The sequence below is a fragment of the Ananas comosus genome, linkage group 7 (assembly GCF_001540865.1).
Source record: "Ananas comosus cultivar F153 linkage group 7, ASM154086v1, whole genome shotgun sequence".
In the NCBI taxonomy this organism is placed as follows: domain Eukaryota; kingdom Viridiplantae; phylum Streptophyta; class Magnoliopsida; order Poales; family Bromeliaceae; genus Ananas; species Ananas comosus.
Genome location: NC_033627.1, coordinates 3,325,458 through 3,353,195, shown reverse-complemented (window position 1 = coordinate 3,353,195; position 27,738 = coordinate 3,325,458). Strand labels below are relative to the sequence as shown.

Below are 27,738 nucleotides of genomic sequence, written 5' to 3'. Positions count from 1 at the left end.
GATTTATTCAAATTCAAACTTAAAATTACAATTTAAAATGTAATTTGAATCTATAAATTTAATTTAAGTTTTTAAATAAAATTTGAATAAAACTTTATATAAATTAAAATTTAATTTAAATTCAAATTCATAAGTTAGATTCGAAATACTTGATAAAATTTTAATTTTAATTCAAATTTAAATTAAAATTTAAAATTGTATATTTAATTTCTAAATTTAAACTCTTATTTTAATTTAAAAAGTTGAAAAAATAAATTTAATCCGAGTAAATATCCATTCCGTCCGGATTCAACTTTCAATCTGACCTCCTAGGTCGGATTGGAAAAAAAGGTAATTGGGGGATTCCCATTCCACTCGGGAATCGGAATTGGAATGGGACTCCTGCATACCAAACACCCACAAGCAGATTCGTCCATTCCGATTCCGACTTCAGGTGAAAAAAAAACGAACCAAACACGCCCTTAAAGAGAATCATTTTGTACTCTGTGACCCTCAGCGCTATTTCCTATTGCAAAGCCCATTTTCACTCCTACCAATGTTTCAACTTTTCTCGGATTAAAAGTTATTTTCCAAGTAAAAGTTATTTTCGGAAGTAGCGGCAATTGGAAGAGGGAAAATGGGGGGTTAGAAACTCAGAAGCTTTAGAACATGGTCTTTATCGAGATATCTTGTCATTGATTTTTTTGACATTTGGCAGGTGCTCCAGTCTTCTGCGGTTTCTGATGGTGATACTACACTATTCGTTAGAAGAGGAATGGCAAGAGATCTCCTTAATGGTGGGCTTCATGTTCTACGATCCGCACATACCTGGCTAGCTAACTACTGTGCCGCCATATGCTAATTTAGTAGCTTGTGATTTATTTATAAACTGTTGTACCAGGTAACCGTGTCTAAGAAAAAAAAAAAAAGAAGTAAATTTAACCTAGTAAATTTAAATCCTCAAAGTTATCAAATTGATATGATATTTCATACTGCATTAATAATTTATAATTACAGCAGTTTTAGGACCCATAGAATTATTGTAAGGACGCAGGGCTTCTGCAAAAAGCATAGCCACATCCACCACCAGTATACTCCTTGAAACTTTTAAGCATACTAAACACTAATACCAAACAACGTTCTTATCAAAACAACATAAAACTGTGTCAGTTCATATTAAAACCTGAAAGGGTAAGCAAATATCTCGCTGATGACGACATCCTCATGTATTAACGCAGAGTTGACCTACCTTGCTTGACCATCAATTTTCAGGAGACTCGCTCCCACGATGATTATTACCATTTTCTAAATTTTATAATTTTTTGACATCATTTATCTATCAAATGAGTAGTTTAAAAATAAACGGCTGAAAATAAAAATTTTATAAAAAATGATGATAGAAGATTTGAATTTAAAATCAGAGATATTGATCTTATTCTAAATAGTAAAAAAAAAAATTTATAAAAATTTTATCTGATTTGAATTGTTTTATATCGTTAAATTTATAAATGCATCACATCTATTATTAAAATTGTCAATTTATAAATGCATCACATCTATAATTATTTCAAGAATAAGAATATTTATGCCTTTAAATATTATTTCATAACCGAATGCACTCTTTAGCGTCTTAATTACCACATAAGTATGTGTATATACACATTAAAAATATTCTATATTAAACTTGAGGGTTAAATGCGAGCCATAAATTAAAGCAGATTTAGTCCCTTAATAAAGGTCGTCCATGCCAATATCCACCATAAATTGTCGATGGAACCTGACGGCCGGGCCATCGTGGTTAAATTAAGACAAAAAAAATTGGTGATGAAAAAAATGTTTTTCTCAATTAATTAAACATATTGTCAATTAAAACATCTTCTTTACATGGCTTATGAAAAATGCATCTATTATTGCGCAATATCTCTGTTATATATATATATATATATATATATATATATATATATATATATATATATATATATATATAATGTGGCACAACTTAAAGGACATTTTGATATTGATAGTTTTCTAATACAAAATGATAGAAAAAAGGCTAGATAAAAATATATAAAAATTATGATTCTTTATTTTCTAGTAGAAATAATATCATAACAGTGTTATCTTGGTCTACAATATTTTTTAGAAATTTAAATTGAATATTTTTTTCAGCGCGCTTTCAAATCATATATACATTCTCCTTGCAATTCGAAAATAAGCCTTAGAAGTAGAGCTATCAACGAGCTGAATACAAGCTAGCTGAGGAATACAAGCTAGCTGAGACCGATTCATCTTCTTTCGTTTATTAAACAAACCGAATACGAACCGGTCCGTTGAAATATCAAGCTGAAAGATTCAATTCGTATTCAACTTATTTATTAATAAGTCGAACGTGAGCTGACTCGCCACCAGCCAGGTGGATCGCCCGTCCTGCTTAGATGTATCCCCAAGAACTTCATACGTGATGGTACCAGAGGACAGCTACAGGTAGGCCCTGGCCCGAAATCCAAAACCGTACATGTAGTCATGCATGTGCTTGTGAGTGTGCACTAGGGGTAGCAATCCAGCTCGCTGTTCGCGAGCAAGCTCGTGTTCGATTCGAAATGAACTTGAGATCGAATCGCTTGTTTAGTAAACAAGCTGAACACGAGCTAAATTTTTCGACTCGTTTATTAAACGAGTCGAACACGAGCCGGCCCCAGCTCGCTCGTGTTCGGCTCGTTTACACCCCTAGTGTGCACAATGCTTTTATATTCACGTACATATATTTTATATAAGTTTCTAATAATTTTTACATACAATTGTATTATATATTAGTATAAAATATATATAACCTATCGTGGTAATATTTTCATTTAGTTCTTTTTGTCATTTGTAAATATAGCTTTTGCCGCGAAAAGTGAGCCTAGCTAGCCTTGCTAGCTAGGTTTGGACGCTTGGGGTTATATTTGGTCGGGGCATTTCATTTTCTTTTCTAATTTCTGGCAACAAGCCAGCCCGAACCACACGTTCAATTATTTTGACACGGCCTCGGGCTTGAAAAATATGCGTTACATGCTGTCAAAAAATGAGAAATAAAACTATCACATTTCATAGATTCCACGGATTCCATTAATTTCTACAGTTTCTACAGTTTACTCTGAGAAATATAAAAGCAAATCTATACTATATATAAAAGTATGTATTTTGAATTTGGATTTATTGATAGACCTATTTTTTAGCAGAAAAAAAAAATTTTAGTTCTAATTCCTCTTTTCTCTCCAACAAATAACCATTTTTTTAAAGTATTTCTATATCATTCTATATTTTTTTTAAGATCTACTAATCTACTAATAATTATTCAGTGTATATATAGAATTGGAAAGATATAGAGAAATATTTAATGCATGTAAAAAGAAAAGATAAAATTAGACAATAATTATTTAAACTTGAGTTTACAATATGACAGATATTTTTGAATAAAATATAAAAAATTAATTTATTTTTAAAAAAATTTAATTTTTATCATAATTTTTTAGATAAATATGATATTGCATTGAGATTAACTACTAAAATAATTATTACATATACTTGCACGTATATTTTTATATTTTTTAGATATATTATTTCAACTCCTGTTTCCCGGTCGCGTCCGGTAATATTCAATATTGAACGGGTCTGGTAATATTCAATGCTGAACAAGTCATCACCAAATAGTTTGTCATTTTCTACGGAAAAAATAATTGGTTTACTTTTCTCTCGTTATTTATTTATTTCTCCTCTTGTCGCATAGATTTAATATTTGTGTCACATCAATTTATTTCTATTTGTGAAAATTCATATGCACATGCATGACTATATATCTTCACGAGGACACTGCAATCGAGAAAGCTTTATTTGGAGCAAGTATTAATTCTATGTAAGATTTTTTTTTCATTAATATCTTATTGAGTTATGTAAAATAATAAAGATCTGCTTTAAACATAATTTGAAATTAAAATATTGCTAAGAAAAATTGTATTTTTACTATAATATTTCATTGTGTTAGATGTATCTCAAAATTAGGTAATCGATTTCAGTTTTGAACCTTCAACTCGTCGACAGCTCCGCAATGCGACATATTCTTTTTGAAAAAATAAATTGTGAAGGAAATATAGATGTCTGTGGCTCCGGCTCCCCCAGTACAAATCTCACCCGTTAAGAAGAACCTGTTAAAAAAATTTCTTCTTCTTTTTTACCCTAAACACGATGAAACGTATTGTAATCTTCAAAACATTGTGCTCTCTTTTGCATGGTACGTAAAGTTCTCTTTTTTTTTTTCACTCGTAATACTTTTTCTAAAAAAAATTTGCACGTAAATCTTTATATTTATTTTATTTTTTATTTGTGATTTGTTTACTTTACTTTTGCTATTTTTTGTTTTAGTTTGCGTGCTCATCGTAAAAAACAGTATGTCACTATTTTTACACGTCGTACTTGTAAATTATAAGACGTTGTAGTCACATGAAGACTCATTCAGTCCCAATGTCCAATAACTTAGTATTCAATCACTATAATCCTATTTATTAAAAGCAAGAAAATTGCAAAAGAGATGACTTTTCTCAGTGTTATCATTAATTGATGAAAAGGAATGGAGAAGAAAAAAAAAAAAAAAAAACATAGAGAGGGAGAGGAAAAATCAACGGTGGATCACGAGCCCAAACAGTCGTACGAACGGATGAGATAGTTCACACTCTACTCAGTTCCAACTTTTTAAACTTTAAATTCAACCACATATGAACTTTTATAAGTAGAGATTTACTAAAACACCCGAAATAATGGGTTCTTTTTTAAAAAAGAAAAAATTGGCCACTAGTCTTTGTATCGCTTGATAATATTATTTTATTTATTTGCTTTGATCTGAATTATTCCATTTTAGTACAACAACAATATCGTTAAATTGGTTAATTATTCGATTAAATATTAAACTTGTAACTGTTTTTCAGTTAAAGAAGCCAGGGTAGATTAATTATTTTGTTAACAACTAGGCATTTTGTTCTACCATGCAAGAGCAATTTTTATTATAAAATTGTAAGAATTAATGTTTATTGTAAAATTATATGCTAGATTATATTAGATTAAGTAGTTATTCACAGTTGGAGATAATTTGATTTAGGAGCTGTTTATATAGTTGGTTGTAATGGTAATTAGAGTATAATTAGAGATACATAAAACTAAAAACACAGTAGGTATTACTATATGTATCTTATTTAGTTTGATATAGTAGAAAATGCGACAACTGAAAATATTTAACTTCATTACATATAATTAAAACATATATTTATAAACTTTCTTAATTTATAGGCTAAATTACAAAAAAAATTTCTATCAAAACTCGATTTTTCACTCCCCCCTCCCCCCCAACGTCATTTAAAAACCTACACTTTACCCCCTTATAAAATAAAAAATATTCACAGAGGGATATGGTGTAAACTGTGATGACAAAATGATCATTTTGCCCTTCATCATTTTGCCCCTCACAATATTCACAAAAGATAAGACTGAGAACATTTTTGGCATAAAAAAATATATAATAATGTTTTATAAACGGAGCCCTAACTGATTACTAAAGGTAAGCACTACAACAACAACGATCTATAGCGACACTTTTAAATGTTGGTACATGTCAAAAAAAAGTGCTGCTGACTAAATTACCGACACTTTTAAAAAGTTTTGCTATATGTGGAGTCACTAGGTATATAGTGACAGTTAAAGAGTGTCGCTATAATCTAATAAGAGTGCTGCTAATTTACCAACACTTATTTAAGCATTTAGCAACCGTCGAAACTCTACCACGTTGGCTGCGACGGCAGAGGAGGACAAGAGGAAAGGGCTCTACGCCTAGCATTTCAGTGGATTGAGTGAGAGGAGAAGGGGAGATGGTAGTCGACGATTTTTTTTTCTGTTTCTTTTCTGTTTGTGATCTGGCCGAATGGGCTGGATGGGGTGGGTTGAATAGAGTAACCTTTTATTTTTGGTTGGATTAGCCTTTATATTTAGACATTAGTAGATATTTTTTTAAGTTTTGGTATAAATAAGAGATTTATACAAAAGTGTCCCAAATATATGTCCCTATAACTTAATTCTGTTGTAGTGAAGAGGTGAAGTGAATATTTTTCAGTTTACAATGGGGCAAAGTGTTGATTTTTAAATGACAAGAGGGAAAATAAAAAATTAAATTTTGACAGGAGGATTTTATGTATTTTAGCCTAATTTATATATTCGATGACAAGATTGCCTACAATGATGGAAAAAAATAATTTATTGTTTAAAAGGGTGATTAAATGAGTAAATTTATCTTTTGTTTAAAATTATTCTATTTAACTATTACAGTTGAAAGTAAAACCCATTGAGATGTAATTTTAACTATTTTTAATTATTACAGTTGAAAACGCAACCCATTTAGACGCAATTTTAACTATTACAGCTAAATATCCTTGTACATGCATTTTCAATTGCAACAAGCCATTTAGACGTAATTTTAACTATTACAGCTAAATATTCTTATATATTTTCAGTTGCAACAATTAGGTTCGAGTACGCCAAACCAAATAATATGTTTGGAATTGCATACAATTATAATTGTTGTGCTGGAGCAACTATATGCAACTAAAAGTATCCTTAGATCATCATAAATTAATAAAAAGTAAACAAAAAGATACATAAAAAAGAGTTTCCAGAGGCCCCGTATATTATTAACAATTACTGATTAAAAAAAGTAAAATTAAGATAAATAAAAGTCAAAGGAGAATCATGAGAAAAAGGCTAGATTACATCCTTGTGCCATACCTCAATAATCCGATATCGGATAGAAATAGGAATGTAATTGGATATATATAAGACTTAGACACTAGCAATAATAATTAGGTTTTAGCATTTTAGATTGGTGTTTGGGTCCAACGAGTTATTATTGCTAGTGAACTGGGTCGTTACATTTGGTATCAAAGCCGGTTCACCAGCCGCAAATGTGTGGCGAGTCTCGACTGAGTCATAGTCTGAAAGACAAAGTGATAGGCTTTGCCGAGTTATTGTTGCTAGTGGACTGGATCGTTATATTTGGTATCAGAGCCGGCTAATCAGCCGAAAATATGTACCGAGTCTCGGCTGAATCAGAGTCTGAAAGACAATGTGATAGACTATGCCGGCGGCTGAGTCAGTGTCTGAAAGACAAAGTGATATACTATATCAGAGTCTGAATGACAAGCTGACCAGCTATATCAAGATCTGGATAACAAGGCTAGTGAGACGAGTCACACATTGCCTGGTAATCTTTGGCCGTGTGTATGACTGGGGACTAATGAGGACGTCAGGGATTTAGCGGGGAGAGTCTGTCACACCCCAATAATCTCATGGATAGAAATTAATCCCACGGATAGAAATGTGGATGTGATTGGATACATTGGATATATAAGAGACTTGACACTATAGGGATGTGATTGAATATATTGGATATATAAGAGACTTAGACACTAGTAATAATAACTGGATTGTTGCTAGTGGGGTGGGTGTAACCCTGCTCTCCTTAAACTATCAGTGATGTGATACAGTGGTCCTCGTACTTTAGTTTGCCGAAAATTTTGGCTTGACCTTTCTAATTGAATTGTCGTAATTAGTTCCACAATTCAATTTTGATCACATGTTATGTATAAAATTTTGTGCGCCTTCAAAATATAGAGAAATCTGATTTTAAAGTTCTTAATTTAAAAAGAAGCATGAGAACTAAAGAATAGGATAAACCAATGTTGATTTATGTTTGTCAGAGAAAATAGTAATACATTGCTCATTTTATTCATTTTAAAAAATAAATTTAGCTAAAAAAGTGAGGCTCCTCGGCCTCTAGAAATGAAATGTAAATAAGAAAACAAGCAAATGATAAGAAAAAAAGAAATGAGAGAAAATAATAAGTAAATATAAAGATACAGAACAGATCTACATCTACATGTACTTAACAGCATTAACCCCCCTCCCACTTTTTCAACTACTTAGCCTCGCCTCCACGTTGAATTCTTACTATTCTTTTATATGTTAAAATAGAAAAATATTAATGTTTTTTATTTCTTATATTTTAGAACGTTATAAGATTATTTGCAAGACATAGAATCAAAATAAATTGTATATGTAATTTGTGATCTCACTATTGAGCTATATGATGAAATTTCTAGAATCTAATTACTAAAAATATTACTAAACATGAAAGTTTAGAAATATGCTTGCAAAAGAACTAGAGTGTCAGAAGTTCCCAGTACTTAATTTTCCAAACATTAAAATAAAAGAAAAAGAAAACAAAAAAGAAAACACAACAACAACAGCAACAACCAAAACAATGTGAAACTATTGACAAATTCAAAGGCATTGAATTCAACCGCTGACACATGGATGTTTGAAGTATAAATATAGATGGTAATGGTAATCCAGATCTGCAATTAAACTCCTGGTCTATGTGCGAGATTCGTAGATCATCCATTCTCTGAGTTTTAAGTCGATCTCTTTTATCGATCTCCGATGGGCTCACGTAGAGGAGGAGATCAACTCGTTGCTCTCGTTACCATTTTACTTTTCTTCATCCCCCTTTTTTCAGGTATGCCCCAGCCATATCCGGTTCGTCCCCCCTGCAGTCCCTCTCCGGGTGCACCTCCATATTGCCAGTCTCCTGTGCCAGGACCCCATCCTCCACCTCCACCACCCGAAGGGCCAGTCCGGCCCCCTCCGGTCGCAAACCAAGCTGATCCTCGACAGCAGGAGCTGTGAACCGGAGCACGAATATCGATCGATCGATCGATTGATATATACGCTTGCCTGAGCCAGCTGATCATCTACTTACCATGCATATATGTCCGCCGCCCTCCGCCCTCGCTAGCTAGCTTCTTCCACTTCTTACTTGTTACCTTCCCTTCTCAATCATGTCTGTTTTGTATCTCATGGATAAGCGAATAAAAGCCATTTTTTGCTGTTTCGTAAACAATTGATCATTAGCCTAATTTTATTTATTTATTTGAATATATATTAATTAAGTTGTTCAATTTGGTGAAAGCACTAATATATAAATTTTAAAAAGATCTTCCGATACGCCCTGCACGGCTAGTTAATTAATGATTCGCAACACAAAATTTCAATCGACTAAAAATTTTTTGTACCGGCAACTCGTGGTTATTAGTCTTGATTTATACAGTGAATAGAATTTTTTATTAAAAATGCAATTGATTTTAATTCTTCTACATCGTTAACTTGAAAGTGCTTCATATATACTGATATTGCTAAAAATATTAATTTTGAGGCCCTTTGACGGTAAAATATATGATGTTCAAAAAGTATAAAACTTGATTTCTAGAATTCTAGTTAAATTCTCTAAATTATATTTAACGGTATGGATCGTTAATTTGAATGTTTTATCATCAAAAATGACTTATGAATAAGAATACAGTCATACTCATAATAGCATAGTATACTAACTCTACATATACCAACCAATATTTTTTAACAAAATTTAAAATTTAAACCTACTTTATTGCATTTGATTCGACATACATAAATTTGTATAATTTGGGAGTGAAATTGACTGGACGCATTACTTGCCTAAATAAAATATCTGTTACTGTGAAAACTTTCTCATATAGACCAAGCACACGCAATGCATGCCTGAGCCAATGCCCAACTCATAGAGGTGTAACTCTTACAACTTGCCTATCCTAGAATTCACAATAACTAATTTGAATTTTTAGTTAAAAAGGTGGTCCACAGTCTCCATGTAGTCTCCACAAATTAAATAAATAGTTCTGATCCCCTGTCTAACCACTCTTAATTAGGTTATATTCCCCCTAAGTGATCTTTTCTTTTAAACAAGCCAAATAAAGATACGCACTTTAATCGGAATTAAAAATTTTCATATCCTTTTTGACAAAGCATTTCTTGTTTCCCTGTCTATGAGAAATTTGTACACAGATTTAGTTATAAATTGTGACCCTTGTTCCAACGCCAGCAAATTTTGTACGAATAGTTTTTAGTTTTGAAGAGAGAAAGTCTATCCTTCGGATTTCTTATTCGCGAGTCAGGTATAGGCCTATGCTTCCATAACCTCTTAAGATTTTTCTCCATTGCCAATCCTTACTAGAGGAGCACTCATTAATAACTACGTATGCCTCTCCATTCCAACTGTCTGACCAAAAGTTAATTAACTTGTCATTTTTTACTCCACATTTGAAATCGTCTATGAGGCTAAGAATATTTTTTTTATCACTCTGAGTATGGTCTAAAATTTTAACCTTTCTTTGGGAGTGGTCTTCTTTTCTATTATCCTTTTCGTATTTCCTTTTCTATAATCAGTATATGCTAATGCTTGTGATATTCATGATGTATGTGAGCAAATATTTTTTTTTTGAGAAAATAGGTAGCACGCTACCCACTTCGTTTATTTCATTTAGAAATAAATTTAGCTAGAAATGCGAATCAACTAGGATTCGAACTTGAGATCTCGAATACCAATTACGAAATTATTTGCCACTTGCATTAGGAACGGTTGATGCATGTGAGCAAATATTAGTGTGGGAAAGATCGTGCTAATTTACAGTGAGAAAAATTCGCCCACTTGTTTAAAGCTTCAACACGGCATGACCGTTTATTGGAAGTTTCTCTATCACTTGCCGAGTCATCGTGTAAGTCAATAAGCGAACACGCAAAACAGATTCTAACGAAAAAAGCACGCGCAACAGTGAAAATGACAACAACACCACAAAAAATAAAACAAAATTGATATTTTATGTCTTTTAAAACTTGACAAAATGATACATAGCGCTTGCAATCAAAACTTAAGTGTAATTAGTAATTTCAATGGAAAAGAGAGGAAAATCTCTAACACAATATATAGTTGCAAGCTCCGTAAATATAGAATTCGGCTATTATACTATCGACGATCAAGTTTTTCACCGTTAAATCTACCCTTTGATCATTTCCATATGTTAGATTATATTATTCAACCAATCATCCACTCAACCCTAGAGGACCACTATCATTCTAACCGCGCATTCTTTCATTCTACGGCAGAAAAATTCGATAGCACCAAGCGCTTGATACTATCAAGTGTATATATATATATATATATGGAGAGAGAGAGAGAGAGAGAGAGAGAGAAAGAGAGAGCTAATCTGGAATACTATTGATAGCAAAAGGTACCTTTTGCTATCAAGTTTTTAACCTTTGGATGAGAAATTGTAGAGCTACGATGATATTAATCTTTTAAGATTGAGTGGTTTTCTTAGGGTTAAGTGGTCCCCACTGAGTTATAATATTTAATCCAATAGCTAGAAATGATGAAAAAATTGATTCACATATTAAAAACTTGATAGCAAAATTTTTTTTTGCTATCAATAGTATTCTAGCCCATATATATATATATATATATATATNATTTCATAACTGAATGCACTCTTCAGCGTCTTACCCTATAAGTATGTGTATATATATATCAAATACTATTCCACCTAATAGCACTAAACGCTTGGTACGTACTATTAATAGTATACTGTCCTAATTGAATGTTAGAAACTTATAGTTTATATAAGTTTCTAATAATTTTATACACAATCGTGTTATATATTAGTATTTTCTGTATGTATTTATTAACTTATCGTGGTAATATTTTCATATCATTCTTTTTGTAATTTGTAAATATAGCTTTCGCCACCAAAAGTGAGCCTAAACGAGGCCTTGCTAGGTAGGTTCGGACGCTTGGGCTTATATTTGGTCCGGGCATTTTATTTTCTTTTCTAATTTCTAGCAAAAGGCCAGCCCGAACGTCCGTTCAATTTTGGCCCGGCCTCGGGCTTGAGATGGCTCCACTTAATTTCCTTTTTGGATTTTGGAAAAAATGAGAAATAAAACTATCACATTTTGTAGATTCTACGGATTCCATTAAGATATAATTTCTACAGTTCACTCTTAGAAATATAAAAGCAAATCTATACTAAGTACGTATTTTGAATTTCGTCTGTAGAAACACAAACAAAAAAAATGTAGCGAAATAAGATTCTAATTCCTCTTTCCTCTCTAACGAATAACCATTTCTTTTTTATAAAATATTTCTATATCATTCTATATTTTTTTTAAGTACATATTTTAGATTATCTTAATATTATCTGCTAACAATTATTCAGTGTATATATAGAATTCAAAAGATATAGAGAAATATTTAATGTATGTAAAAAAGAAATAAAACTAGATAATTATTGTCAACAACAGTTATTTAAACTTGAGTTTACAATATAACAAATATTTTTGAATAAAATATAAAANGAGATCCCCTCAACTATTTGTAAACTTAAATTTGTCATCCCCAATTTAATAAATTATAGATAACTGCTATGTTGTTTAATTTTATTTCTTCTTAGGAAATTCCATGTATAGTAAAGTGATTTTTTTTTTCCGCAAACAATAGGATAGTAAAATGGAGATTATATATAGAATGATCAAATGCTTTATTATACCGCCTTGTGATTTGCAAACAAAATAATATTCCATTACCCTATTTTATAGTAGGTACTTGTGCAGACACAAAATTAAAACTACAGTAAATTAAGTACAATATTTTGAACCACAAGCGATAAATTGAAAAAGTGCTAAACCGAAGGAAACCAAAGCAAAGTTTATCATATTTTGGGGGTTAAATTGCGCATTTGGTTCCATATATAGTCCAATGGAATACTTCTGATAGCAATAAGCACTTAGTGCTGCTAAGTTTTCCAATATTAGACTTATCTCTTTGATCATTTTCACCCGTTAGATCATACTATTTAACAACCACCCACTCAACCGTAAGGAGACCACTCAACTACAAGAGGACCACTCAACTGTAATGGGGACAACTATTATTCCGACCCTACAAAAAGTTGAAAGCATCAACTTGCTTCTGCTTCCAAAAGTATATATAGTAACTCTACTATATAGGTTAGGGCTACTATACTCTTATGAGTATAGTCCCTTTATACTTATAAGTTTTCGGATATATTGGATAAATGGATATACGGTTAAGATGTTAGTGGTCCCCGGTTAGGATGATGGTGGTCCTTTAGGGTTGAGTGGGTAGTTGGTTGAATAGTATAATCCAACGGGTGAAAATGATCAAGTGATAGATCTAACGACCGAGAACTTATGAGTACAAAAGGGAGTATACTATACTCATAAGAGTATAGTAGCCGGACTCCTAATATATATATATATATATAGTGCGTCTACTATACTTTCGAAAGTACGGGAGCATTCATGCTTGTAAGTTATTTTCGATGATAGGACATCCGATTTGACGATCGGCTTCCTAGGTATAATCTACCCTATTGGAACTATCTAGAAACCAAAATTTATAATTTTTTGACATCATTAACTAAACAATCAAAAGGTCCCAAAAATGACTATTTTAATGGCCGATGCGGCACGTTTTTAAGTTCAACGGTATAGAAGTATCCAAATTACATGAAAATTTAATAGAAAATTCTACTTAACATCAATAGCAATATCAACACTTCCGATTTGAAATTTGAATCATTTATCATTATTTTTTATGAGATTTTTATTTTTAGCCGTTCATTTTGAGGCTACTCGTTCACTAGGCAAACGAAGTCTAAAAATTATGAAATTTGGTTTCTAGATAGTTCCAATAGCGTAGATCATGTCTAACGGAACCGATCGCCGAATCGGATGTCCCATCATCGAAAACAACTTACAAGTACGGAGGTTCCCGTACTTTCGAAAGGATAGGAGCCTAGCTCTATATATATATATATATATATATATATATATATATATATATATATAGAGTCTNATATATATATATATATATAGAATTAGGCTGGAATACCATTAATAGTAAAACGCTCTTTTTGCTATCAAGTTTTTAACCCTTGGATGAAAAGTTGTAGGGTTAGGATGATATTAGTCAGTTAGAGTTAAGTGGTCCCCCTAGGGTTGAGTGGTCCCCACAGGGTTATAGTATTTAATCCAATGGTTAGAAATGATGAAAAGAGTTAATCCAAAGGCTAAAAATCTGGTAGCAACAATGGCATTTTGCTACTAATAGTAGCCCAGTCCAACTATATATATATATATATATATATATATATATAGAGAGAGAGAGAGAGAGAGAGAGAGAGAGAGAGAGCTAGGCTAGTATAATAATATCGGTAGCACGGAGGTCTCCGTACTACAAAGTTGTTTTCAATTAAGTAGCTTCCAAATCGACGATCGGCTCCGTTAGACTTAATCTACACTATAAAAAGTATTTGGAAACTAAATTTTATAATTTTTCGATATCATTTACCTATCAAACGAGTAATCTAAAAATGAACGGCTGAAAATAAAAATCTCATAAAAAATGATGATAAAAGACTTTAATTTAATATCAAAGATACTGATCTTACTTTAAATAGTGAAAAAAATTTTCTGTAAAATTTTTATTAGATTTGGATTGTTTTACACCGTTAAATTCACAAACACGTCACATCTACCATTAAAATTGTTAATTTTGAGATTTTTTGATCACTAGCCAAATGATGTCGAAAAATTATAAAATTTAGTTTTCAAATACTTTTAATAGTTTAGATTAAGTCTAACGGAACCGATCGTCGATTTGGAAGCCGCATTATTGAAAACAACTGGGTAGCACGGAAGCCTTCGTGCTACCGATAGTATACCAGCCTAGCTCTATATATATATATATATATATAGAAGTAGGCTGGAATACTATTAATAGTAAAACTCTCTTTTTGCTATCAAGTTTTAATCCTTGGATGAAAAATTATAGGGTCGGAATGATATTAGTCGATTAGAGTTGAGTGGTCCCCTGGGTTGAATGGTCTCCACTGGGTTATAGTATTTAATCCAATGGTTAGAAATAATGAAAAGAGTTGATTCAAAGGCTAAAAAACTAATAGCAACAATGAAATTTTGCTACTAATAGTAGCCCAGTCCATCTATCTCTCTCTCTCTCTCTCTCTCTCTCTATATATATATATATATATATATATATATGCACTCGTCTCGAGCAAGCTCTTATACTCCAGTAAAGTATTTCCAGAGCACCATCAGATCTTTTATTTTTAGTTATCAAGGAGGATCTCTGCTCTTTCTCATCACCATTTTATGCTTCATTGTCTTTGTTCTTTCTCTTCCCCATCCTCTGAAAACCCCAAATAAGCCGCCATTTTCGCCCCCTCCTCGTTGACAGCAGAAACCGTGAACCGGAACAAAGATTGTGCGAACCGCCGCCCTACCTGCTTCTCCCTACTTCCAATCTCCATGCACACCGCAATAGTTTATGCCTTTTACGACAAAATATTTTACAAAAGCTTAAAGTTTATCACGCGAATTATTTATAAGGTCTAAACATTTTTTGCGCGTGAGTTCTGACTCACACATTTAACTGCTCTCTTTCGACAATGACGGGAAACAAATAGATAATAAATAACACCGCCCTCCTCCTCTCAGTCATACGAAAGTTTCGTATTCAACTTACAAAGCAATGAATAATTCATATTCAACTTACAAAAGCAATGAGTATGTCATGATGAAAGAGGAAGAGAGGCGAAAGAATAGTTCGCTCTGTGCTCACTACGCAGACATGCACTCTAAACAATTCGAAAACACGGATTTCAGCTGGACATGGACATTATATATTGTGCTTATACAAACACATACTCCGTATATCTCTTATGGCCTGGTACAGAGGAGCTCTTTTCTTTGTCATAGCCATTTTTTCTCTTGCATTTTTGGCTTTAGCATGTCAGAGTCAGAGCCCATCTGACTGTGAAATTGGTCCTGACGGAGTAGTAGTATGCCCAGCTCCTGTCCAAGGGGGCGATCCTCCGAACCCTCCGAGTAAAACTCCGTATTACCCCACTCCGACGGGAATCTGAGTTCTGTATCAAACTCCGGCATCTGCGATTCCTCGTAACTTCTCCATGAACACAAGAAACATAGCAGTAGTATCTTCTCCCATTATGTTATTAGTACTGAAGTAGGAAGAGCAATTTGACTGTTGTGATGTAGTGTGTTATGGATTACCTTTGTTCCTGCTTTTTTTTTTTCGATTTTTTGGTCCTATGATCTGCATAGTGTAAAACTCTGTTATAGCTTGTGACAAAACATATACGTCTTCTAAATTAGCTTCACAGAAGCATACCAAGTTTTGTTCTCTCTCCATCTATAGCACATAAAATGGCAATAACATGAATACCACATTGAAAAAGTAACCAACTCCAAAGAGCAAAATTTAATTCCACATCATGACCCATAATTCCATGTTTAAGATTAAGTACAAATTACAAACTTAGTGCGCAATAATCCAAACATCCAAGAAAGCCTTTGAACACATCCATAACCATCACAGGCATCAAAATTTCGGCGACAAAACTTGTGTTCAGATAAGCAGAATGCTTTCTTCGCTGTCGAAGCTGAAACCGGCGGCGGCTCAAGCACTTTACCGTGTCCAAAGGCTAATTCGCTTCCTCTTCTGAGCCTTTCAGATACATGGGCTCTGCAGCATCTCCGCCGTGCCCTTCAATCGGCATTGCATTGCCAGCTTCTTGCTTTCCCACACCCCCGCCACCGCCGCTGCCGCCGCTGCGGCCAAAGTTGGGGAAGACCCCGGGCGCCAATGCGCCATTGCCTCCACCGCCGGACTCACCGTGAAGCATGTTGAATCCGCCGCTGGAGCCTCCTGCGGCCATCCCGAAATGGCCGTGCAGCGCCGCCTGCTGCTGCTGCTGCTGCAGGACGGACATGGGCGATTGTGCGTAAAGCATCGAAGATCGAGCGGCCAAGAGAGACTGAGGGGTCATCTGCTGTGCTTGTGGGTGCTGCATATACCGTGAGCCCTGTTGCATGAGAGAATTGGGAAGGTGCTGTAGAAAATACGAATATCCAGTGAGATACACCGGTGAAAACCTCTTATACTAGTTCGCAGAATCAGTAATAAATGATCGATGCATGTCCTTTATTTTGCGCCATACTATAGTTTTTAACTTCTCTTTCCCTCTTTGTCAAATCACAAGACTTAACTAATGAACAGTATATACCAGAAAACAACCCAGATACTTTTCTTTTATTAGCCAAAAATAAGACATCATCACATTCCAAAAAATAAGAGGCATCATTTGAATTGCTAGTTTCGACTCTCGTAAGTTAGGAATCGGAAAATTGTAGGTACAACTGCTAGTGTGAAATATTATAAGGAACTCTCTTTCTACGGCAGCGGATGTCACTGAAAATATCTCATAAATGTTCCTCGTAACTCTATTGTGTATGACGAAAAAAAGAAGATAATGTTATTTATTATGCTTGACAGTAATGTCTACCTGAGCAGCTGTAGGAACTTGGGGTTGACTATCTGCAATGGCCGCAAGGTACATGAGATTCCTTTGAAGCCTAGCTTGGTTCCTGCTCCTCAGATGATAATGATTAAAGCCAATTATATTTGATGCACAAGTAAATTGTAGTACTTCATCACACATAATGCCGTAAGGGCACACCATCACTTTTTTATAGGCTATTCAAGTTAAATATTACAAATCTTAGGGCAGCAAAATCGAACTGAATTACTTTTCTTGCCAACCCCCTTTTGACTAGTAAGGTCAGGGTGCCTTTTGACCTAACTTTTGGAGCAACTTCGACACAATATCTTTTGTAGCAATGAGAAGCTCAGATGAGCTTTCTGGCGCGACAAGAAGAAGCTCCATGTTGAAGCTTTCGCGTCTGCTAAAGCAAGAAGTTGCCGAACAGAATTTAGTGACAAAACCATTAGTGCTTATTTGAATGGCTCTAGTTAAATAGCACTTCTACAGAAGCTCTAGCCGAGCTGAGTATGCCCTAATTCACGGAAGAAACACGAAGACGTTTGTGGTTTAAATGAATTTCACGAATACAAAACAAGTACGCGGAAATCATGCTTTTGTCAGTTTAACAGTGCTGTTAAAACAGAAGGCATTGTAGACTTACTGAGCACACTCTTCAGCTTTTCCTGAGCTCTGATTGTCTAGAATGGCCAGAATCAATTGCTTATTCTCATCCAAGTACTGCAATTTACAAGATAAAACCAAAAGTTAATTTACCGACGACAACAAAAACAGCACTTCAATACCAAAAAAAAAAAAACAAAAATCAGGAAAAGAGTGTAAGAAACTAAATGAACTTCAGGACAGCATATAGAAATATAACATTTCAACCGGCCAAATCATTTGCAGTCAGACTTAAAATTAAATCTGACGAGTTTCCTGGATTACAAATTTATAGTTTAATTAGTCTTTCTATTCAAGTGCCAAATGGTAAATTCTCAGCAAAAACCAGCATAAGCATATTAAAACTAGCAAAACCTTACATAGTTAATCCTATAAGAAAAAAAGAAATTAAGAAAGAAAACATAGGATTCTGAGGAAGAAACACACTGATATGAATCATAATAAGAAGAATATGAGCTTGATTTAGTCAGGAACTCCATAGCTATAACTGCTGATATACAAAAGTAAGAATAAAAGGTTCTGTTCAACTGCTAATTAATAAGCACCACCCACCAAAAAACAAAAAAACCACACACAATCAACTTAACAAAGGCATTAACTACAAAAAAAAGGCACTGTCCAAGGTCTTTAATAGTGTGATAAAGAGAACCAATTAAAGAATTGAAAAGGGCTCTTTGCTGAGTAACTTAAAAAGCAAATATAAGCATTAACTTCTTCTGCAAATAAGTGTATATTCCACTTTTTGTATAGAGTAACATGATTATTTAATAAGGTAGATATGTGAGTCAACAAAATCACAAGTGGACTTTTTGTTGACCAGTTAATAATGAAGATTCAATGACAAAACCACTATGCCCCTAACTAACAAAGAACTTCAAATAGTTTTAAAAACTGAACCTTAACCAATGAACCAATAAAAAGCAACATATATGCCAATGAAACAACCCTCAAAAAAAAAAAAAAAAATCATTTTTGCTCAATAACACTAAAAACCCAATAAAATCCATTTCAAATGCGTTGCCAAAGGATCAAAGCCTTCAAATATTAGCCACCCAAAAAGCTACAAAAACCCCAAGCAAAAGAGAAAAAGGTGTGAGAACACTACAAACAGGGACAGAGAAACACTGTAGCAGATCAAAAGAATCAAAGCCCGATAAGGAGAAACAGGGATAGATGAACAGAGTACAATAAAAGGTGGTGAGGAAAAAGCAAAAAATAAATAAATAGAAAAGAAGAAAAAGATGACCTGTTGGATAATATCAGTGGTGACTTGATTTGGAGAAGCATAGGCCGCCATTATGGGTTGCTGCATCTGCATGAGGTGTTGCTGCATCTTCTTCTTCTTTTTTTTTCTTTTTTTTAGAAAAAAAGACTCTCTCTCTCTATAATCTCTCTCTACAACTTTCCAAAAGATGAAGGAAAAATTGCACCCAAGGCCCCTGCAACTATAATGTTTCTTGAAATAGCACCTTAATTTTGTTTCACCGAAAAGCCGTTGTAAAGGTTAAATTTCAGAAAATTTTTTTATAAATATTTTTTATTTTTTTTAACTTTTAAAAATTTATATTTTGTCCATCTCAATATTTTAAGTTATTATATTTAGCCCCCCTTTTCATCACTATTTCATCTATTTTTTATAATTTATGCTGAAATATCTTTCAAAATGACAGAATTAGATTAAAAAAATAATTTTTTTCTTACAAAAGAAGTATGGACAATTCGATGATTTTTCTCTCTCCATTAATACCATACCTTTTCGAAAATATTTCTTAAATTTTAAATGAGCAAAATATAGATTTTTAAAAATCGGAAAGAGAATTAAAAAAAAAGTATTTACAAGAGAGTTTTATGTAATTTAAGCATAGGCATACAAGAATTTAGTTTTTCCAAACTAGTGTTCTAATATTTTTATATTTTTAATATAAAAGTTTAAAAGAGTTGTCTAAGTAACAATTCTCTTTCGAATTTACCATATTTAATAATTTGCTGGTTTATAGTATTTAATTGTGAGTGTCTTATAATATTTTTAGTTTAACTAGCCTTTATACTTTGATTTTTCACACCAGTCTTATAATATTTCTTTTATAAATGGCACTACTAAACTATCTATTTTTGTATGCCTCTATACTATAAATTATAAATCTATGATTTTGAATTGAGGTTAATAGCTCAATTAAAATATACAGGTTGAAAATAGCGTAGCGAATATTCTATTTTAGAGGCTCATTAAAAAGTTTTTTTCTGTACTATCTAATTAATGTGTCTTAATGGAGTTGTTAGTTTTTGTAAAAATGATAATTTGATAATATTTAGAAAAAATAGTGTATAAATAAATAATAAGAGAACGATGTTTAATAATATGTTGAGAAAATTTGTACAATATTAGTATATAAAAATAATACAAAAGTTAATACCCATTTCAAAATTACCTAAAGATGAGGGGGTTCAAAGTATATTTACGCTGGGCAAGTGGAACGCTTCGGGAGGAGCAATGGCTCGGCGGTTTGCTGCGTACAGTAAAAAAAAAACAAAACAAAACAAAACAAAACAAAAAAATCTCCGAGGTGTAACGCGTACATATATCACGCTCTGTTAGGCTGAGCTGTGGACCCCACACGGGTGGGCCCACAGCGTCACACATGGTAGCCACCTCGGATTTCGCGCCCTCTGCCGCGTGTGTTTTTTTTTATTTTTTTAATTTTTTTTATTTTTTGGAGTTTTGCTTCGGCTCTCTCTCTCTCCCGCCTGTGCTGTTGCTTTCAGGATCCCGTCACCCCAGACCATCTGATAATTTCATACACGAATCTTAATGTAATATATTAAAATAAATTAAAAAATTAAAAAATTAATCTATCTATCTATCTGTCTATCTAACTCAAAAACAATATAACTTAACACGATTATAAAATTAATTTTGAAAGAAAAATCAAACAAAATTAAAAATATCCCTCTATTTTTTTTTTTAAAAGGCGATGGAATTAGTGGCGGTGAAGTTACTGGTGGGTGCCGGGGTGTTGCTATTGAAAAATTCTAGAATGCAACAGATATATTAGTAACGTGGCGTAACAAATCAATCAAATGTCTTTTTTTAGAGGTATATGTTCCATCATGATTGTAAAAAAATATTTTTATTGTTCTTTTATTTGAAAAAAAGGAATGTGATTGACTTGTTAGTGATGACGTGGTGTAAGTGTGACAGTGTAGAATTCCTCGTTGCTATTCGCACGTTGAAAGCACGAGACAGACACGTGCGAGGGAGATGGGGAAGTTGGCCTGCGTTTGGGTCCCCTTCTCAAAAGAGTATCAAATCATATGTCCACTCATTTCTTTACACTCTTTAACTTTTATTGGATACATACAAAGTAGGGGCAATTTCATCCATACCCTTCTAAAATTTATAAATTTCGTAGACACTTTTACAAAAGTTAAAATATCATGCATATCCCTTAAAATATAAAAAATTATCATAAATACCTCAGCCGTTAAAAAATCGTCAGTTTATACTGATCAATAAAGTGTAAAGTAATAAAATGACGAATTTACTCCTAATTTGATACTACTTTAGCAATGTTCCGGAAATCCCTCAACTATATGCTATTTTGAAATAATTCCTTTAAGTATGCAGTTTTTTGTTAAGGCCCCTTAACTTTTAGTTTTTTAAAATTAAGAGATTTAGTGTTAAAAAAAAATTATTAAATTTAACACAACTTTTTAGCTAAAATAACTAAAATAATTTAATTTCAATAGGTAAAATGTATGGAGACCCCCTCAACTATAGAGATTTTGATATTTGCCCATCAACTTTAAATTTTTTTTGTTTACACCCCTTTAACCTGTACTTTTTTATTTGAGTTTTTATATTTATTTCATTATTAATTTTAATAAAGTTAATGAATTTAATAAATTTTTCTTTCTATTATTCTCTCCATTAATTTTTCTATTATATCAGTGATAAAGTTAAAACCACAAAATACTAATATAAAAAATTGGTAAACCACATGATACAAAAGTTAATATTCAATAAAGCATAGGTGGGGTATTTGAAGTTTTTTATATATAATTTAATGAAGAGTTAATGAGGATGCTAATGAAAAGTAAAAAACGAAAATATACAGCATTACATATTTAAAATATAATTAATAATTATACATTAAAATATCACATCAACTTACCATCCAATTTGGCCATTGATAGAATCACCAACCTTTACTATGTGCTTGTTTTAACATCTAAATTTGGCACGGTATACCACAATCACAATTAGAAATTAGGTTATGAGGTGTTGTAAAATATCGACTACGTAGTAGGCTTGTTGCTATGTGGAGAGAATAAGAGGGCATTTATGAATAGTGTTAAGATACCCATTACGGCTTCCTATACTTAAATGAACTGTACAGGGGTAAAAATGACATTTAAAATTTGTTCGGTTAGATTTTGACGACCGGCTAACAGTAAGGGCATTCATGAGTATTTTTTGAATTTAGAAGGGCATTCATGATATTTTCAACTTTAGAGGGTTATTGATAAAATTTCAGTCTCCCATAGGGGTACCTATGAAATTTTCCCAAGTAAATATATCTCTCTCTTTGGTCGGTGAGATTTGAAACCAAAATTTGTTGAGAAATACTACCAATACGCTCACCGTCTCTGGCACAAGTGGCAAAAGAACTTGGTGGTTGATACTCAAGATCCAAATTCGAATCATAATTGATTCACATTTCCAACTAAGTTTATTTCTAAATGAAATAAGCGAAGCGGGTAACATGCTATCTTTCTCTCAAAAACATAAATACTACCAATACACTTCAAAGTGGATAACAATTATACCGTCCATCTATTGCATTAATTGATTTTTTTTTTTTCTAGCCATATCGGTGTGATTAGTTAAAAACATATTACTATACTTGATTCATCCAACACGTATCATTCATAAGGGTCTATTTGATTTGCGTTATCCTTTCAAAATTTATGAAAATCTTAGAATAATTTTTCATATTACTATACTTGATTCATCCAACCCATAATCCGTTCGCTGATACCTTAATACATCATAATTTATATGATCGCATATTTTTTAAAATAAATGATTGAAATATAATATGATTTGAGATAACCTACTATTAAGGCTTACGTACCGGTTACCATCTAAATTTTAATACATAAGACCCATGGTTGGTCTTATCCAACAAAGAAGATTATGGACTTTTCAAATACGTATAATAATAATTAGAATTCAAATCATAGCCAAAATACGAATTTAATTTAGAAACAACATGTGAAACTTAATTTTGAATCAAATTCAATTTTTATCAAAAATAAAACACAAGTTCAAAATATAACTTTTAGTTCAGATTCAAAATTCTAATCTAAATCAAAAATTAAAATTTGGTTTTAAGATTAAAAGTACAATTAAGTTGAAGTTAAATTTCAAAATAAAAATCTTACATTATATTACCAAATTCAAAAATTAAATTTATTTTAAATATTTTTTTGAGCTGGATACTTAACAGATTAGGTATTATCTAATTTAGTAAATAACAAAATTAAATAAAAAAATTTAAAATTTATTGGGTACTAACAAATGTAATATATGCTATTGACTCTTTTCCAATAATATCCTGTTGACTAACACGAGTCGGTTACCTGTTAAAATTCAACTATATCCTTCGCTAATTAATTGTTAGATTTCAATCCTTCTGGTGTATTATTAAAAATATTCCTCAAATTTTGTAATTAAATTTACGAATTATTCTACAAGTTTTAATCCTATTTGAAATTATAACAAAGTGTAAAATAACAATGCACAGGTAATTTAGACTGAAAAATTGCGAGGACCCTTTCGTAATTTAGCCACAGTTTGAGTAGGAATGCAAATGGATCTGAGTTGCTGAAGCTCCCAATTCCGATCTGCCCTAATAGGAAAGTATATAAAGATCAAAATTTAAAAAAAAATTAGTTCGTTTTAAGGATTAAAGTGTCCATCGACACGGACCGTATTCATCGTACCGTATCGTGCCAGCAAAATATCGGCAAGATTCATTTTTCGTGCCGATAATACAATTCAAAACTCTATATCCTTGAAATTAGTGAGTAATTTTTTCAATAAAACTCAAAAAAATTGATAAAAATATATAGTAAATAATTGACATATTTTGTTGCTAAAAAAAATAAATATTTCATACCATTACTTGTTGGCATACACATATTTTTTATGATCAGTATGTATCGACACGGCTCGACATGCACCGTGTCATACCGTTTCGATAAGTTTTCGTTATAATTCCGTGCCACGGTACTTACATTCTTGGTTCGTTATATAACGAGTTTATTCTGATACAAGAAATAAATAAAGTGGGAGTTAAAAAATTGTTTTCGTCTTATGCCGTTGCGAATAAATAAAGTGATAAATAAAAATAAAAAATTAAATTAATTCATTCCGAATTTGTCCCGATTTGATAATGAAACGGGCGGGAGGTGGTGAACAAGCGGCCCCGGATCCGCCCGTTTGCACCGCTCCATTTGAGGGGCAAAACAGTAATATGAATCTAAGATATATAATAAGGAAAAGCCCACATGTATATTTACCTAAATACCCTCTCTTGTTCTTCGTCTCCGTAGCCCTATCTTTTCTCGAACCCTCTTCTCCCCTTTCTCCCCATCTCTCTCTCTCTCTCTCTAAATCTCTCTCTCTCTCTCTCTCTCTCTCTCTCTCTCTCTAAATCTATCTCTCTCTCTCTCTCTCTCTCTCTCTCTGTATACCCTTCTCCTTGAAATAAATTCTCTCACTACCCCACGTTCAAATACCTACACTTCGCGCCACTTACCGAACCCATCGTCCCCTTCTCTCCCCCTCTCCATTAGAGGCCAAATTAGGGTTTCCTCAAACTCGTAGATCCCTAGCCTGTTTCTTTTTTCTGGGTTTTGTTCTCCTTCGATTTCCCTCCAAAGAGTTTGGATTTTGATGCAGGTATCCTCGATCCCTCACTCGATCCATAGTTGTTAGTTCTTTATTTCGCATAATTTTTTATGGGGTTTTTCCGTTGATTCGTGTTCTTTTCGGTTTCTTAATTGTAGATCACAGAATTGTAGAAAGAATGGTGAATTTTTGAGATTTACATGTGTGTCGTGTAGATGTTTGGCGAATTTCCTAGCTGAGAATTATTGTTTCCCTGTCGATTCGCCCATGGCAAACCACGATTTAGTTCTTGGACAGAGCTCTGATTTGGCCCTCGGCCACGACCGCGGAGATCTTGTTATTGAGCAGGTTCACGGTTTGGGCCTCGCACATCGGCAAACCCTCGGTATCAATCATGCCCACCTCCGCGACTTTGGTCTAGGCCTGTCTGGCAACCCTGATCTTGAATTCGGCCATCACCATGACGGTCAATTAATTCTTGCCCTTGATCATCTTCATGATCACGACCCTCATGGCCGCGCGAATGAGCTTGCCCTGGGCCACAGCACTCAGAGCCATGACATGGACTTATCGGAGAACCATGAATTGGCTTTCGATGAGACTCATGAACTCTCAACGGACCAAGACCACGAATTCGCCCTCCAACCGAACGACGAAATGTCGCAGCTCCAATTGGTTTCCCCTCGGGTAGTTCAGGCACGCGCGCTCATTGCGAGTCCGGAGCATCAGCTCGCTGTAGGCCAGGAGTTCTCCGATGTCAAGAGCTGCCGCAGGGCAATCCGTGACGCTGCCATAGCTTGCCGTTTCGAGATTCAGACGGTGAAGTCGGACAAGACCCGGTTCACCGCAAAGTGCGCCGCAGAAGGGTGCCCGTGGCGCATCCACGCTGCGAAGCTTCCTGGTGTGCCCACTTTCACCATCAGAACAATCCACGACATTCATTCTTGTGCTGGGATCAACCATCTAGGGCATCACCAGGCTTCGGTTCAATGGGTTGCCAATTCTGTGGAAGAAAGGATTCGTGAGAACCCGCACTGCAAGCCTAAGGAGATCTTAGAGGAGATCCACCGCACGCATGGGATCACTTTGTCGTATAAGCAAGCTTGGAGAGGGAAGGAGATGATCATGGCTGCTGTCCGTGGGTCCTTCGAGGAAGGATACCGCCTCCTGCCTCAATATTGTGAGCAAGTTAAAGGGACGAACCCAGGGAGCATCGCAAATGTTTATGGGAATCCAGATGATAACTGTTTCCGTCGCCTTTTTGTTTCGTTTTATGCCTCTATATATGGTTTTGTGAATGCGTGCCGTCCCCTAATCGGGCTCGATAGGACCATCCTAAAAAGCAAGTATCTTGGTACCTTGCTTTTTGCTACTGGTTTCGACGGTGATGGTGCTCTTTTCCCTTTAGCATTTGGGGTTGTTGATGAGGAAAGTGATGAGAACTGGATTTGGTTCTTATCTGAGCTCCATGCTTTATTGGAGGCCAACACTGAGAACATGCCGAGGCTCACGATCTTATCCGACAGGCAGAGAGGTATCGTAGATGGAGTGGAATTTAACTTTCCAACAGCATTCCACGGGTTTTGCATGCGAAACCTCAGCGAAAGCTTTCGCAAAGAGTTTAACAACCCAATACTCGTCGACCTCTTCTGGGAAGCAGCCCAAGCTCTTACCATCATGGAGTTTGAAGCAAAGATGTTAGAGATCGAAGAGATAACATCAGACGCTGCCTTCTGGATCCGACGCATCCCTTCCCACCTCTGGGCAACAGCTTATTTCGAGGGGGAGCGGTTCGGCCACTTGTCCGCCAATATTGCTGAATCATTGAGCAGTTGGCTAGTTGAATCTACGGGGCTCCCAATATATCAGATGATGGAGAGCATACGCCGCCATTTGATGATGTGGTTCAACGAACGGCGCGAGGCAAGCATGCAGTGGGTGTCAGCTCTTGTGCCGTCAGCCGAGCGACGCATGTCGGAGTACATAGAACGCGCACGGGGATACCAAGTGGGGAGGGCAAACGAGGCGGAGTTTGAAGTTGTATCTCCTCATGAAGGGGTGAATATTGTGGATATTCGCAATCGGCGGTGCTTGTGTCGAGGATGGCAACTTTGTGGCCTGCCTTGTGCTCATGGGGTGGCAGCGCTACTCTCTTGCCGACAAAATGTTCACCGGTACACAGAGAGCTATTTCACCGTCGCCACCTATCGAAAGACCTATTCGCAGACCATACATCCTATTCCGGATCGGAGCCTTTGGAATGAGTCGTCCGAAACATGTCAAGATGGAGAGAGTAAGATTGAGATAGTTATAAATCCACCGAAGTCGGTGAGGCCTGCAGGGAAGCCGAGGAAGAGGAGAGTTCGGGCAGAAGAGAGCGGAGGAAAAAAGAGGGCCGTGCACTGCAGTCGCTGCAATCAGACCGGTCATTTTCGGACCACCTGCGCAGCTCCTATATGAGAGAATTTGCAGCTTCTTTCTCTCTCGGGGGTGGGAGTAAAATTTTGTGAAAATTAGGTATATATGATTACTTTTCTTATTCTTTTTATAATTCTTCTTGGGTGTTTTTGGTTTCCATCATGAGTTAGTTATATTATGTGCCCCGATTTGTTATTAATTCGACTGAAAGAGAAGTTTAGTTCATTCAGTAGACAGTTTGGCTATTATATCATACTAAAGAGATTCTCACTCTTTTTATAGATGCCAATTATGTGAATGGCCATGTTGTTTCTTTCTAGCAAATATGATTCTGGATCAAAAGGATCATGTGTATCCACCATACTATATATCCCCTTAGATTTTCGTCTGCCTCTTGTGAAAGATAGTCGGATA

At 34.2% G+C, this 27,738-nt stretch overlaps 3 protein-coding genes across 7 annotated transcripts in view; 2 read left to right on the top strand and 1 right to left on the bottom strand.

Annotated features, from left to right (window-relative positions):
• The window catches only part of LOC109712748 (fructose-bisphosphate aldolase-lysine N-methyltransferase, chloroplastic-like), a 6,914-nt gene extending 6,099 nt beyond the window's left edge, over positions 1-815 (top strand). The window contains exon 12 of the mRNA XM_020236492.1: positions 698-815. Within this exon, the coding sequence (XP_020092081.1) occupies positions 698-815 (118 nt within the window). The remainder of the gene's footprint in view (positions 1-697) is intronic.
• Positions 16,215-19,408, bottom strand: LOC109712527 (GRF1-interacting factor 1-like). Of its 4 annotated transcripts, none has more exons than XM_020236122.1 (4): positions 19,237-19,408; positions 17,971-18,047; positions 17,331-17,418; positions 16,215-16,877 (listed from the first exon to the last, which is right to left on the bottom strand). In XM_020236122.1, the coding sequence occupies exons 1-4, from the start codon at positions 19,321-19,323 to the stop codon at positions 16,470-16,472; spliced, it is 660 nt and encodes a 219-aa protein (XP_020091711.1). In that variant the 5' UTR covers positions 19,324-19,408; the 3' UTR covers positions 16,215-16,469. The 4 variants fall into 4 exon arrangements, with proteins under 4 accessions (XP_020091711.1, XP_020091713.1, XP_020091712.1 ...); XM_020236124.1 differs by having other exon boundaries at positions 16,215-16,850; XM_020236123.1 differs by having other exon boundaries at positions 17,331-17,412.
• Positions 24,661-27,622, top strand: LOC109713152. 2 transcript variants are annotated; one of them, XM_020237128.1, is made up of 2 exons: positions 24,661-24,957; positions 25,122-27,622. In XM_020237128.1, the coding sequence occupies exon 2, from the start codon at positions 25,174-25,176 to the stop codon at positions 27,364-27,366; it is 2,193 nt and encodes a 730-aa protein (XP_020092717.1). In that variant the 5' UTR covers positions 24,661-24,957; positions 25,122-25,173; the 3' UTR covers positions 27,367-27,622. The 2 variants fall into 2 exon arrangements, with proteins under 2 accessions (XP_020092717.1, XP_020092715.1); XM_020237126.1 differs by having other exon boundaries at positions 24,662-24,957; positions 25,065-27,622.